The following is a 15,634-nucleotide window of genomic DNA, read 5'->3' as shown; positions in this document are numbered from 1 at the left end:
TCAGTTGATGAACTCGGCGGACAGGCTGTTGCAGCAGCGGGCTGAGCGCACCTTGAGCTCGTGGTAGCACTGGATGAAGCTGTGGTAGATGAAGGTGATTGGCAGCGCCAGCAGCACGATGCCGCTCACCACACAGAGGCCGCCCAGCACGCGGCCCGCCACCGTTACCGGGTACATGTCCCCGTATCCCACTGTTGTCATGGAGATGATGACCCACCAGCTGGCAGCAGGGATGCTGGCATAGTCCTCGTTCCCGGCTTCCAGGTCCAGGCCATGCTCCAGCAGCTGAGCCAGCGCGCTGAAGATGGCCATGGCCACACAGATGAAGACCAGCAGCATCATCATCTCCCGGTAGCAGCGCCGCAGCGTCAGGCCGAGCGTCTGCAGGCCCAGAAAGTGACGCGCCAGTTTGATCACCCAGAATATTCGCATGATGCGCAGGACGCGTAGGGTGACGCCGGCCCGCTGCAGCTGGGAGTTCTCCCCCGTTAAGATCGTCATGGTAACGGAGACGTAGTATGGCGTGATGGCCAGCAGGTCGATAATGTTCAGAGGACGACGGACGAACTCCCACTTATCCAGAGACACAAGGAAACGAACGATACATTCTGCCGTGAACCAACCGATACACACAGCCTCAATGATCCTGCAGGGAGAACAACCAATCAGAGAGAGAGAGGACCAATCAGAGAGAGGAAAGAGAGAGAACCAATCAGAGAGAGCAGAGAGAACCAATCAGAGAGAGGAGAGAGAAAGAACCAATCAGAGAGAGGAGAGAGAGAGAACCAATCAGAGAGAGGAGAGAGAACCAATCAGAGAGAGGAGAGAGAGAGAACCAATCAGAGAGAGCAGAGAGAACCAATCAGAGAGAGGGGAGAGAGAGAACCAATCAGAGAGAGGAGAGAGATAACCAATCAGAGAGAGGAGAGAGAACTAATCAGAGAGAGAACCAATCAGAGAGAGAGAGAACCAATCAGAGAGAGAGAGAGAAAACCAATCAGAGAGAGGAGAGAGAACCAATCAGAGAAACGAGAGAGAGAGGTCCAATCAGAGAGAGGAGAGACAAGAAGAGTCAAAGGTTGATTTTGTCAAGTAACCTATGCACAACTCATTCCCACCCCTGACTCATCACATATATGGCAGCATGGTAATTGGTCCTATGAGGGTTCCCCTCTACTGCTGCTCTCTGACCATCTAGGTTCCCCTCTAGGTTCGCCTCTATTGTCCCTTTCTTCTGCTGCTCTGTGACCCTCTAGGTTCCCCTCTTGGTTCGCCTCTATTGTCCCTTTCTTCTGCTGCTCTGTGACCCTCTAGGTTCCCCTCTTGGTTCCCCTCTAGGTTCGCCTCTATTGTCCCTTTCTTCTGCTGCTCTGTGACCCTCTAGGTTCCCCTCTTGGTTCCCCTCTAGGTTCGCCTCTATTGTCCCTTTCTTCTGCTGCTCTGTGACCCTCTAGGTTCCCCTCTTGGTTCCCCTCTAGGTTCGCCTCTATTGTCCCTTTCTTCTGCTGCTCTGTGACCCTCTAGGTTCCCCTCTAGGTTCCCCTCTAAGTTCCCCTCTTGGTTCCCCTGTAGGTTCCTCTCTATTTTCCTGTCTTCTGCTGCTCTGTGACCCTCTACGTTCCCCTCTAGGTTCCCCTCTTGGTTCCCCTTTATTTTCACTTCTAATGCTGTTCTGTGACCATCTAAGTTCCCCTCTAGGTTCCCCTCTAGGTTCCCCTCTACTGCTGCCCTCTGACCCTCTAGGTTCCCCTTTAGGTTCCCCTCTAGGTTCCCCTCTTGGTTCCCCTGTAGGTTCCCCTTTATTGTCCCTTCTACTGCTGCTCTGTGACCATTTAGGTTCCCCCCAGGTTCCTCTCTAGGTTCCCCTCTACTGCTGCTCTCTGACCATTTAGGTTCCCCTCTAGGTTCCCCTCTATTTTCCCTTTCTTCTGCTGCTCTGTGACCCTCTGGGTTCCCCTCTTAGTTCCCCTCTAGGTTCCCCTCTATTGTCCCTTCTTCTGCTGCTCTGTGACCCTCTACGTTCCCCTCTTGGTTCCCCTTTATTTTCCCTTCTACTGCTGCTCTGTGACCATCAAGGTTCCCCTCTAGGTTCCTCTCTAGGTTCCCCTTCTACTGCTTCTCTGTGACCCTCTAGGTTCCCCTCTATTTTCCCTTTCTTCTGCTGCATTGGACTTAGTTTATGGCCACTGTGTTTCTTTCTGTCTCTCTCAGATCAGATCAGCTCACAGTAGTGCCGTATAGAACTGTGTAGCGTTTTTGTATATGGGATCTTATCACAGACCAGGACTGAATCGTCTTGAGAGGAAAGATGCCCCCCCGAATATAATATAGTGCAAGGTACTTATGTATGCACATGCACATGTCCTCAGGTGGTCTCATGTCCTACCTGTGCTGGTCCAGGGTCTCAGCGGTTTTCCATTCCGGTAAGGTGCTTGCACACAGCATCACCATGGAGATGACCACAAACAGCATTGAAACAGAGGCGAGGATTTGCGCCACTAGGGAGGACGTGGGCTCCTCGAATGTCCTCCTTATCCTCTCCAGCCAGCGGCTCCGGGGCTCATCGGGGCCCCGGGGCCCCTCCTCCGGGAAGAAGTGGACAAAGCAGTCGGACATGCGGTCGTCGAGGCGTCGCTGGCAGCATGGCTGCAGGTCTGAGCTCTCCAGACCCCAGTACAACATCTCGTTATAGAAGGACAGCTCGCACATGTGCGGCACAAAGCGCAGCTTCCCGTGCTGCACATACAGCATGATGAAGCTGAAGGCCTCCGAGTGCCGGTCAAAGAAGAACTCGTTCCTGTCGCGGTCGTAGTCGTCGCAGAGCTCCAGCAGCTCGCTCTCCGACACGCAGCAATGCAGCCGACTGAGTCTGCTGAGAGGGAGGCGCTTCATCAGCTCTGCCGGGAAGGAGAACCTGCGACCACCGACGTTCAGGGTGCAGAGCCTGCTTCCAAACTTCATCTTCCGTTGGTTCTAAATCACAGACTGTTTATGAACTTCATCTTCTGTTGGTTCTAAATCACAGACTGTTTATGAACTTCATCTTCTGTTGGTTCTAAATCAGACTGTTTATGAACTTCATCTTCTCTTGGTTCTAAATCACAGACTGTTTATGAACTTCATCTTCTCTTGGTTCTAAATCACAGACTGTTTATGAACTTCATCTTCTCTTGGTTCTAAATCACAGACTGTTTATGAACTTCATCTTCGGTTGGTTCTAAATCACAGACTGTTTATGAACTTCATCTCCTGTTGGTTCTAAATCACAGACTGTTTATGAACTTCATCTTCTGTTGGTTCTAAATCACTAACTGTTTATGAACACTGTCTCTTAAAAACGGTTGTCGTCTATTTGTTTAAAATGTTCTAAAGTTACTGTTTGGCTTTTATAGAAAATCCGTACCCAAATTCAGTTTTCTGTTAAAAATCGTTTCCAGACCTCATGCTGTTTTTGTTAAATCTTCTTCCAGTCTTCCATCTCCAACAGAAGCTGTTCCGTCTCATCAGCGTCCCGTTTTCATTTTCTTAAAATGAAATTGTTCTCTTCGGTTCTTGAATGAAATAAAACTTGCGTCAGTAACCCACAACAACATGAATGTTATATCTGTAGCAATGACCTACTGGCCTTGATTGATTTCCAATGATCTCATTCGTACTCCATTTTTATAAATTCATATATATATAAAACCATCAGAAATATTGTCCTGAGCCACCAAAACAAACAAACAAACAAACAAACAAACAAACAATAACAATAGCAGACTTTTGATTTAACATCTGTCATTTTAAAAACTCACCAGATTCAGCTCTTCACTCCTTTCAATAAAATGTCAGATGAATCACATCAGTGCATCTGTGTTCCTCTTCTGGTCTGTTTCTTCTCGTCGTTGAATCTGACACTGAAGAACAGCAGCAGCAGTACATCCTCCTCCTCCTCCTCCTCCTCCTCGGAGCCCGTTGATTCAAGCAGCAGTACGTTGGAGCTGGAGAGGATCTGAACCTCCATCAACTCCTCAGTGTCTGACAGACTGAAGAGAGCGTCTCCTTTTCACCATCTCCTCTTTATTCCTCCTCCTCCACATCTTCCTCCTCCTGCTCCTCCTCTTCAGACCTGATGACCTCCATCATCCCACAGATTTGAACATATATTCCACTTTAGTGTAGTTTCATGTTTCACTGAACATCAGAAGCAGCTATGAATAATGAGTCAGATGTTATTTTCCATTACTAACCTGTGGAGGGTAAAGTGAGGAGGAGGCTCCCCCTGCTGGAGGAATCTGTCAACTGGAGCTGATTAAATGTTGATGGAAAACTTCCTCTTGGACACGTTGTTGTCAGTGGAGATATGGAGGATGACTCGAACTCAATACAAGAATGATGATCATCCACTACCTAATATCCAATGTATGAGATTGAAAATTAAGTTGATCCAGATAATAACTTTACAATAACATTACTGTCTATGGGGAGAATAAAACCGCTGAACAGTTCAACAGAGAGAATGGAAGGTGCTTCATCACTAAAACACACCGATGCTACAAGTGGCTTTACTTGGCAAAGAGCTGGTGATCCAGAAGACATTGATGCTGGACGTGGGTCTCCTGATCCGGGGAGAAGATGAGAACGTCATCCAGATAAACATACACAAACCGCCTGAAAGGTCTCCTGGCCGAGTCCATTTGTAGCCAGTTCGTACTGTTACGACTGGTGGAACCTCAAGGAAACGCAAAACTCAAGTGCACGACCCAGAGAGAAGGAAGAGGTGCAGAGAAACAGTCTGTACTTGTCCAATCAGGTTCGGTTCACAGGAGATCGTCAGAATACCAGGAGAACATTCAAGAGACGAGGCAAAAAAGAGGCGAGAAAAAAACAAGAACAGAAATTACCCCGTTGTGGGACCAATAATGGATTATCTCAACTGAGAAGGAAGGAAAAAAAATAAAATAAACCCAAACTCTGGCTTTGATCAGGGAGATAAAAACAGGAACACTAACCTGTGCTGCGATCTGACATAACCCCCAACTATTCTGTGCTATGTTCTAAGTTGTACCTACGCTATTCTCTTCTGCCTTCTAACATGATCCCCACCTATCCTTTTCGGTCGAGACCCCCGCTATCAATTTCGTGATCTGTTGAGATCCCACTAGACTTTACTGTGGTCTAACTAGACCTGCACTATCTTGTTCTGCGGTCTATCAAGACACCCCCCCATCCTTGTCTGCGGTCTATCTAGACCCTACCGTTTCCTTTGCTATGGTTTACTTGACCCCTCTAGTGTATTTTTAGATGACGCCTTGTTTCAGAAAGTCCAGGCCGGCAGGAGGGGGAAGGAGAGGGGAGGTGCAGAGAGAGAGAGAGAGAGAGAGAGAGAGAGAGAGAGAGGAGGTGCAGCAGAATGTCAAAGCAAGAAGTCTTTTGTGTTGAGCTGATTTATATTCAAATAAAGCCTCAGAGTGGATGTGCAACATTCTCACACACACACACACACACACACACACACACACACACACACACACACACACACACACACACACACACACACACACACACACACACACACACACACACACACACACACACAAACACAGACACACATTTCTAGAGGAGGTCAGACGCTGTGAGAGGAGAAGAAAGAGGAGCAAACAAAGACTATTCAAATCTAAACTTTATTTGTTGACTAAAATTCACAGAATCAACATGAAAACTCAAACATGGTGATGAACTCAGTAAGATTCAGTCGAGTAACGGAGGAATTATGTCGTTTAACATCTCTTAGTGGTCGTTTAATGTCTCTTTGTGGTCGTTTAACATCTGTTAGTGGTTGTTTAACGTCTCTTTGTGGTCATTTAACGTCTCTTTGTGGTCGTTTAACATCTCTTTGTGGTCGTTTCGAGTAATTTTGAGTTGCTTTGAGCTCGTTTTGAGTGTCTTAGTGGTCGTTTAACGTCTCTTCGTGGTCGTTTAACATCTTATTGTTGGTAATTTTAGGTCTCTTTCTGGTTGTTTTGAGTCTTTTTTTAGGCCCTTAACATCTCTTTGAGGTCATTTTGAATCTCTTTCTGGTCGTTTTGAGCAATTGTGAGGTTGCTTTGAGTCACTTTGAGTTTGTTTTGAGTGTTTTTGTGGTCATTTAACATCTCTATGTGATTGTTTTGAGTCTCTCTGTGGTCGTTTAATGTCTCTTTGGGGTCGTTTACCGTCTTCTTTTGGTCATTTTAGGTCTCTTTGTGGTTGTTTTGAGTCTTTTTGTAGTCGCTTAACATCTCTTTGTAGTTGTTTTGAGTCTCTTTGTGGTCGTTTTGCGTCTCTTTGTGGTCCTTTAGAGTTTCTTTGTGGCCCTTAAACATCTTTTTGTGGTCGTTTTTCGTGTCTTTGTGGTTGTTTTGCATCTGTGTGTGGTTGTTTTGAGTTTCAGTGGTTCTTTTGCTTCTTTCTGAGGTTGTTTTTAATTTCCTTGCATTTTCTGTTCTCTTTGTGGTCATGGTGTATCAGGTCCGGGGTTGTCATGGCAACGCACAGCTCTCAAAGGAGGTCCCTATGGCAATGGTGACTGAACTGAACAAAGTTTGAAATTAAACCGTCAGTCAGTCCGACAGATGCTCAATGGTCCAGACTTCTGTTTTCTATTTGGCGTTTTTTTGGTGAGGTAGGCGGAGCTGTCTAGCTGTCCGTCAAAGGAATCGCGGATCTCGATTGGCTCTCCTGGAGCGAAATCGTATCTCAGACAGTTTGGAGTTAATGCCGGAGCCGATGACTCCTCTCTTGGCCAGAGGAAACCGAGCCAAAATAGCATCTGAGAAACAGAGAGGAAGATCGTAAAAGAGGGAGGACAGACTGAAAGGAACATTCTAGGAGGCATTGGGAACCTACTGAAGATGGCGTTGATCTTGTGCGGGTCGAGAGCGCTGCGTTGTGAGTGGGAGGCCGGCCGGCGGCTACGCCCCCCTCGCAGGTTACTGTTCATCAGGGTGTTCATATCAAACACACCCAGCAACAATGTCCGTGCCATCGCCGTAGGAGACTGCGCCTGATTGGCTGCCTGCCAAGAGCGGACATCACAGAGAACACCAGAGCCAGGATACACCTCCACCTGTCTCACCTGGACGGACAGAACAGGTCAATAAGACAAAAACGAGCGGTTATCGAGGCGTTAACAGACAAATGAAAGACTAGATCAGATTGAATCAGTTCTGTTTTATTCCGGATCGGATCCAGCAGAAAGCAGATCAGTTCTGAGTGTAAACCGGAGGTGTCCTCACCTGTCTGTTAGCGTGTCCGGCGGTACATTGGCTCTCGGAGCAGCTCCTCCTCAGCTCCTCCATGTCGGTCTGGCTGCAGAGCGGCGCCTCCTCTCCCATGTGGCTCCGCAGCCCGAGGTCTGGCACCTCCTCGTCCTCCGAGACCAGCGGGCCCCAGGACTCTGACATGTCCCCACTAAGCTCCTCCTGGAGCTGCTGGACGGAGACCTGGGGGCTGAAATCTCCGTCCAGATTTGTCGCTGTGTGGTGCTGATGGGAGTATGGAGCGTAACTATCGCTCGTGCCTGTTGCCATGGAGACCGAGTGATGACTGTTGACCTGACCCAAAGTCTGCCACATGGTGGACAGGAGTCCAGGGATTTCTGGAAGAGGTAGACATATCAAATATAATGACATCCAACCAGATCACATTTGTTAAATCAGATCAGATGTGACAGGTAGTGACAATAAAGTTACGCAGTCAAATCATTCTCTAACTTCTGTCGGAACCTGAGTGAACTCTGATTGGTCCCCTGAGACCAGGTAGACCAGGTAGACCAGGTAGACCTGGTAGACCAGGTAGACCAGGTGACATTGATGTGGACTCACCGTACACCAGCGTGTTCTTCAGTCTCTGGTTCTCTGCTGACAGCTCCGCCTTCTCAATCTCCAGCTCTTGAACCCGCGAACGCAGGAACTGAAGCTCAGCGACCTGTGACGGCGTCAGGACGGACTCACCCGACTCACCGGACTCCACCTTCACCACCTGCAGCAGGGAGGGGGAGGGGCCTCAGGATGGTGTTCTGATACAATGACGAGGGATGCCTGTGGATGTTTCGTCTCATCGGTTATTTAGCGGTTGGACTGGACTTCGATAACCAGTTCACTTCTTTTTCTCAAACATCAAACCTGCATTGTGCTGATTTTGTCCTGGTTTACGTTTTCTTGTAGCGTATCTCTAATAAGTCTGAAATGAGTCTGCAGAGGTCTGTGTAGGGAGGAGGTCGGTTTGGTGATCAGCACCAGTGGACCGAATACTTTGTGTGGTTCTGTCCCGTTTTGATTCTATTTAACTAAAACTAAATGAATAACAACAAAAACAAATAAATAACAACAGGAACTAAATAAATAACAAAAACGTAATAAATAACAACAGGAATTAAATAAATAACAAAAACGTTATAAATAACAACAGAAATTAAATAAATAACAAAAACGTAATAAATAACAACAGGAATTAAATAAATAACAAAAACGTAATAAATAACAACAGGAATTAAATAAATAACAAAAACTTAATAAATAACAACAGGAACTAAATAAATAACAAAAACTTAATAAATAACAACAGGAACTAAATAAATAACAAAAACGTTATAAATAACAACAGAAATTAAATAAATAACAAAAACTTAATAAATAACAACAGGAATTAAATAAATAACAAAAACTTAATAAATAACAACAGGAATTAAATAAATAACAAAAACTTAATAAATAACAACAGGAATTAAATAAATAACAAAAACTTAATAAATAACAACAGGAATTAAATAAATAACAAAAACTTAATAAATAACAACAGGAACTAAATATATATTCATAAACTCACCAAACGCGCACACCGCAAAGGAAACGCACACCGCAAAGGGAACGCCAGATGCATAGCCACATAATAAACGTGCTGAACAGACCTGAGGACAGCGTCTCTGTGTCTCACGCTCTAAATAAACGAGTTGAACAGACCTGAGGACAGCGTCTCTGTGTCTCACGCTCTAAATAAACGAGTTGAACAGACCTAAGGACAGCGTCTCTGTGTCTCACGCTCTAAATAAACGAGTTGAACAGACCTAAGGACAGCGTCTCTGTGTCTCACGCTCTAAATAAACGAGTTGAACAGACCTAAGGACAGCGTCTCTGTGTCTCACGCTCTAAATAAACGAGTTGAACAGACCTGAGGACAGCGTCTCTGTGTCTCACGCTCTAAATAAACGAGTTGAACAGACCTGAGGACAGCGTCTCTGTGTCTCAGTCATGTAGAAGCTTCCTCTCAACGTGTTTCTACAGAATCCTCTTCAGGTTTTCAGATCTCTGCAGATTCATTCTAAAACGAATCTGATCCTTTTCAACGTTCATGACACACAACTTGTTCCATCAAACAAAGGTTCCTCTCAAAGACAATAAAAGAAACAAAGATGAACAAAGGGATCCGTTCTAAGACCAATGAGACTGATAGAGAGAAACATCCTCAGAACATCCAGAACATCCTCACAACATCCAGAACATCCTCACAACATCCTCAGATCATCCAGAACATCCTCACAACATCCACAACATCCTCACAACATCTACAACATCCTCACAACATCCTCAGATCATCCAGAACATCCTCACAACATCCACAACATCCTCACAACATCCACAACATCCTCACAACATCCTCAGATCATTCAGAACATCCTCACAACATCCTCACAAAATAACTCACAACATCCACAACATCCTCACAACATCCTCAGATCATTCAGAACATCCTCACAACATCCTCAGATCATCCAGAACATCCTCACAACATCCTCAGATCATCCAGAACATCCTCACAACATCCTCAGATCATCCAGAACATCCTCACAACATCCAGAACAGGGGTGCCCACACTTTTTCAGCTTGCGAGCTACTTTTAGTCAAAATGATCTACCTACATTTATTTATATATATACTGAGTATACTTTATATTTATAATATACAGTATGTTGGCGTACCTTGCATAACTGCATGAACTCTTATGGCACAATACAATTCGGTACATTCCGTACTCCAGCTCTGACGCAAGGTTTTGGAAGTTCCCCAAATCATGGATGCAGCTGAGGACAGATATTGCATTTTTCGTTTGAAAGCATTAACTGAGCTGATCATATCGACCACGGTTTTTTCTAAATTAAGCTCATTCAACATGTTGGTCAGATCGGTTAAAAATTCCAAGTCTAGCAGCCACTGATCGTCATTTAGTTGGTTGTATTCTGCATGTTAAATGACAAGGAGAAACTCCTTTATCTCCGGACAGAGCTCTCGAAATCTCTGCAGGAATGTTCCCCTACTAAGCCATCTCACATCAGTGTGTAGCAAGAACTCAGAGTGGTCAGTCAGCCTTCTCCAGATGGAACAGCCGTCTTTGAAGAGCTCTCCTCGGATAGAACAGGCGGTCTTCGTTGCCACATCCATTATCTCTTTCATGTTTAGCATTTTTGCGCATAATGCTTGTTGGTGTATTATGCAGTGGTAATTAAGGAAGTCGGGGAAAGCATCGTCCTCCCTGCACCGTCCGGGGTTTTCTCAATAAAGTTTTTGAAAGACTGAAAAATGTTCTCTCCCCGCGTGTGTTCTGTCACGTATTGTTAACAGCTCCTCTTTTGCAGTCATATCTGTAAACACCATCCACTCACGTCCGTAGACTCGTCCAATGCAGTGAGGAACACTCGCTGTCCACCATGTCCTTCCAAAGCTGCTGTGTCAGATCCTCATGACTTCACTGTGTAACTGTACTTCTTGAGCTGGAGAGCTTTGATTGAAGATAATATTTCCGGTTTGTTTTTAAAGTCCTGAACGAACGAGTCAGCTGCTTCAACGAATGCCTCTTTTATTAATGATGGAGTGACTCACCCGGAACGACGCTTCGGTGGCTGCCTTCGCTTTTGAAGTCAACTGTGATTTTCGTTCCTTCACCTTTGTCTTTCTCAGCTCGCTTTTCGGAGGAAAGTCAGTGTCGTAGTTCTTATGAACAGTCCGAAGGTGCCGCTCCACATTTCCCTTCTTCGGAATAGCGATGGTAGATTGGCAGATCAGACAAACACTTCGAATATGACATTGTGAAAAAAAAGTCCTCCTCCCATTCCGCATGGAAGTGGTATGTTTTTGGTTTCTTACTTGGTCCAGCTCCCCCACTCATTTTATACCCTTTCTTTAGCAGAAATAAAACTAACTAGCTTGCGCGGTTGACTGCACATGCGTGTTGACCCGTGTGTTAGAAAAGACGTGATCTCAGACTGGCTGCCCTGTACGTCAATCAAGTGGCAAATGCCATAGGGAGGATGGATCGACCGGTCGTATTGGGCACCCCTGATCCAGAACATCCTCACAACATCTAGAACATCCTCACAACATCTAGAACATCCTCACAACATCCAGAACATCCTCACAACATCTAGAACATCCTCACAACGTCCAGAACATCCTCACAACACCCAGAACATCCTCACAACATCTAGAACATCCTCACAACATCCAGAACATCCTCACAACATCTAGAACATCCTCACAACATCTAGAACATCCTCACAACATCCTCAGAACATCCTCACAACATCTAGAACATCCTCACAACATCTAGAACATCCTCACAACGTCCAGAACATCCTCACAACATCTAGAACATCCTCACAACGTCCAGAACATCCTCACAACATCTAGAACATCCTCACAACATCCTCACAACATCTAGAACATCCTCACAACATCCAGAACATCCTCACAACATCTAGAACATCCTCACAACATCCAGAACATCCTCAGAACATCCTCACCACATCTAGAACATCCTTAGAACATCTGCATAACATCCAGTAAAAGCTTGACTCTGACATAGACCTGCTAATTGGAACAAATGCATCAAAAGCGATGGAACCGTGGGAACACAGAGGAACGTAGAGGAACACAGAGGAACACAGGGGAACATAGAGGAACACAGGGGAACATAGAGGAACATAGAGGAACACAGGGGAACACAGAGGAACACAGGGGAACATAGGGGAACACAGAGGAACACAGAGGAACATAGGGGAACATAGGGGAACACAGAGGAACCAGAGGAACACAGGGGAACATAGAGGAACACAGAGGAACACAGGGGAACATAGGGGAGCACAGAGGAACATAGAGGAACCAGAGGAACACAGGGGAACATAGAGGAACATAGGGGAACACAGAGGACCATAGAGGAACATAGGGAACACAGAGGAACATAGAGGAACACAGGGGAACATAGAGGAACACAGAGGAACACAGGGGAACATAGAGGAACACAGAGGAACACAGAGGAACACAGGGGAACATAGAGGAACACAGAGGAACATAGAGGAGCACAGGGGAACATAGGGGAGCACAGAGGAACATAGAGGAACCAGAGGAACACAGGGGAACATAGAGGAACATAGGGGAACACAGAGGAACACAGAGGAACATAGGGGAACACAGAGGAACACAGAGGAACATAGAGGAACATAGAGGAACACAGGGGAACATAGTGGAACACAGAGGAACACAGGGGAACATAGAGGAACACAGGGGAACATAGAGGAACATAGAGGAACCAGAGGAACACAGAGGAACACAGAGGAACCGGCTGAAGGTCAACAGGAGACTTTCATGAGAACCGGAGACGGATCAGCAAGCTGACACAGGAACGTCACTCTGATGACCTTAAACAGAAGAACACTGATGGAACCAAACCAAAGCTGTGTTTCAGAACCAAAGAGGAAAGAATGAAACCTTTAACGTCCTTTTATTGACTTATTGATCGCTTCCTGTTGTTATGGATTACATCAGCTGTTTTATCTGTTTATTGTTTTCTTTCATTGTTGTATTAAAGTTGTATTCAAACATCTTAATTGTTAATTAAGATGTTTGTATGTGTGTGTATGTGTGTGTGCGTGTATGTGTGTCCCGGGTCCCGGGGTCTCGGGTCTCGGGGTCTCGGGTCTCACCATGGTCTCGGGTCTCACCATGGTCTCGGGTCTCGGGTCTCGCCATGGTCTCGGGTCTCATGGTCTCGGGTCTCGGGTCTCACCATGGTCTCGGGTCTCGGGTCTCACCATGGTCTCGGTCTCACCATGGTCTCGGGTCTCGGGTCTCACCATGGTCTCGGGTCTCGGGGTCTCGGGTCTCACCATGGGTCTCTCGGGGGTCTCGGGTCTCACCATGGTCTCGGGTCTCGGGTCTCACCATGGTCTCGGGTCTCGGGTCTCACCATGGTCTCGGGTCTCGGGTCTCACCATGGTCTCGGGTCTCATGGGGTCTCACCATGGTCTCGGGTCTCACCATGGTCTCGGGTCTCACCATGGTCTCGGGTCTCACCATGGTCTCGGGTCTCACCATGGTCTCGGGGGGTCTCGGGTCTTCACCATGGTCTCTCATGGGGTCTCGGGGTCTCTCGGGGTCTCAGCATGGTCTCGGGTCTCACCATGGTCTGGTCTCATGGGGTCTCGGGTCTCACCATGGTCTCGGGTCTCACCATGGTCTCGGGTCTCATGGTCTGGTCTCGGGTCTCGGGGTCTGGTCTCACCATGGTCTCGGGTCTCGGGTCTCGGGTCTCACCATGGTCTCGGGTCTCGGGTCTCACCATGGTCTCACCATGGTCTCGGGTCTCATGGTCTCGGGTCTCACCATGGTCTCGGGTCTCACCATGGTCTCTCGGGTCTCACCATGGTCTCGGGTCTCACCATGGTCTCATGGGGTCTCGGGGGTCTCACCATGGTCTCGGGTCTCGGGTCTCACCATGGTCTCGGGTGGTCTCGGGGGTCTCCATGGTCTCGGGTCTCACCATGGGGTCTCGGGTCTCACCATGGTCTCGGGTCTCACCATCGGGTCTCACCATGGGGTCTCGGGTCTCACCATGGTCTCGGGTCTCACCATGGTCTCGGGTCTCGGGTCTCACCATGGTCTCGGGTCTCACCATGGGTCTCGGGGTCTCGGGTCTCACCATGGTCTCGGGTCTCTCGGGGGGTCTCGGGTCTCGGGTCTCGGGGTCTCGGGTCTCACCATGGTCTCGGGTCTCGGTCTCACCATGGTCTCGGGTCTCGGGTCTCACCATGGTCTCGGGGGTCTCGGGGTCTCGGGTCTCATGGGGTCTCGGGTCTCACCGGGTCTCACCATGGTCTCGGGTCTCACCATGGTCTCGGGTCTCATGGGGTCTCGGGTCTCACCATGGTCTGGTCTCTCGGGGTCTCTCGGGTCTCACCATGGGGGTCTCTCACCATGGGGTCTCGGGGTCTCGGGTCTCACCATGGTCTGGTCTCGGGTCTCACCATGGTCTCGGGTCTCGGGTCTCGGGTCTCGGGTCTCACCATGGTCTCGGGTCTCGGGGGGTCTCGGGTCTCACCATGGTCTCGGGGGTCTCGGGGTCTCGGGTCTCGGGGTCTCGGGTCTCACCATGGTCTGGTCTCGGGTCTCGGGTCTCGGGTCTCGGGTCTCACCATGGTCTCGGGGTCTCTCACCATGGTCTCGGGGGTCTCGGGTCTCGGGTCTCGGGTCTCACCATGGTCTCACCATGGTCTCGGGTCTCGGGTCTCGGGGGTCTCACCATGGTCTCGGGTCTCGGGTCTCACCGGGGGTCTCACCATGGTCTCGGGTCTCACCATGGTCTCGGGTCTCGGGGTCTCGGGTCTCACCATGGTCTCGGGTCTCATGGTCTCGGGTCTCGGGTCTCACCATGGTCTCGGGGGTCTCACCATGGGTCTCGGGTCTCATGGTCTCGGGGGTCTCGGGTCTCACCATGGTCTCGGGTCTCGGGTCCATGGTCTCGGGTCTCGGGTCTCATGGGGGGTCTCGGGTCTCACCATGGTCTCGGGTCTCATGGTCTGGTCTCGGGTCTCGGGTCTCACCATGGTCTCGGGGTCTCGGGTCTCACCATGGTCTCACCATGGTCTCGGGTCTCACATGGTCTCATGGTCTCGGGGGTCTCGGGTCTCGGGGTCTCGGGTCTCGGGTCTCACCATGGTCTCGGGTCTGTGGGTCCGCTGCAGGACGCTGTGGTCCTCCATCCGGGTCCAACGATCCGGACGCGCGCGCTGAGTGTCCGAGAGAGAGCCAACGTCCCGGTGCGTGTGCGTGTGCGCGTGTGTGTGCGCGTGCGTGTGCGCGTGTGTGCGTCCAGCGGCTCAAAGGAAACAAAGAGAAACTAGTTTATTAACATTCATATCAATAACTTCCGATGCCGATCCTCGACGTCATTTCCGCCTAACGTCGCTGTAGTTTTATCACGGGTTTGCAACGCTGGTGTGCATGCATTAGGACTACAACACCCAGAGTGCACGGCGTAGGACTACAACATGGTCCCAGAGTGCACGGCGGTCGGCACATAAACACGAATGGAGACTGAAGGTCTCGTCTCAAGCTGTCTCACCATGTCTCGGGTCTCACCATGGTCTAGGTGTCTCGGGCCCATGGTCTGAGGTTCTACTCGGGAGGTCTCGGGTCTACTGATGGTCTCGGGTCCTCTCGGGTCTCACCATGGTCTCGGGTTCACCATGGGGGTCTCGGGTCTCGGGTCTCGGGTCTCACCATGGGGTCGGGTCTATGGTCTCGAGCCCTGGTCTGAGGTCTCACCATGGTCTCGGGTCTCG

General features: G+C 48.6%; 2 protein-coding genes across 3 annotated transcripts; both read right to left on the bottom strand.

Annotated features, from left to right (window-relative positions):
• LOC129092655 (potassium voltage-gated channel subfamily G member 3-like) lies at nucleotides 1-2,961 on the bottom strand. The gene is made up of 2 exons (XM_054600665.1): nucleotides 2,387-2,961; nucleotides 1-646 (listed from the first exon to the last, which is right to left on the bottom strand). Exons 1-2 carry the CDS (start codon nucleotides 2,959-2,961, stop codon nucleotides 1-3), a joined length of 1,221 nt encoding a protein of 406 aa, XP_054456640.1.
• Nucleotides 2,962-5,658: 2,697 nt separating this feature from the next.
• Nucleotides 5,659-15,221, bottom strand: LOC129092382 (uncharacterized). 2 transcript variants are annotated; one of them, XM_054600319.1, is made up of 5 exons: nucleotides 15,005-15,221; nucleotides 7,848-8,004; nucleotides 7,260-7,621; nucleotides 6,871-7,099; nucleotides 5,659-6,793 (listed from the first exon to the last, which is right to left on the bottom strand). In XM_054600319.1, exons 1-5 carry the CDS (start codon nucleotides 15,050-15,052, stop codon nucleotides 6,672-6,674), a joined length of 918 nt encoding a protein of 305 aa, XP_054456294.1. In that variant the 5' UTR covers nucleotides 15,053-15,221; the 3' UTR covers nucleotides 5,659-6,671. The 2 variants fall into 2 exon arrangements, with proteins under 2 accessions (XP_054456294.1, XP_054456295.1); XM_054600320.1 differs by lacking the exon at nucleotides 15,005-15,221 and adding an exon at nucleotides 12,998-13,026.
• Between the last annotated feature and the right edge of the window lie 413 nt (nucleotides 15,222-15,634).

Source organism: Anoplopoma fimbria, chromosome 6, assembly GCF_027596085.1.
Source record: "Anoplopoma fimbria isolate UVic2021 breed Golden Eagle Sablefish chromosome 6, Afim_UVic_2022, whole genome shotgun sequence".
In the NCBI taxonomy this organism is placed as follows: Eukaryota; Metazoa; Chordata; class Actinopteri; order Perciformes; family Anoplopomatidae; genus Anoplopoma; species Anoplopoma fimbria.
Note: the sequence above shows the minus strand (reverse complement) of the source record. Positions and strands in the feature narration are given on the sequence as shown.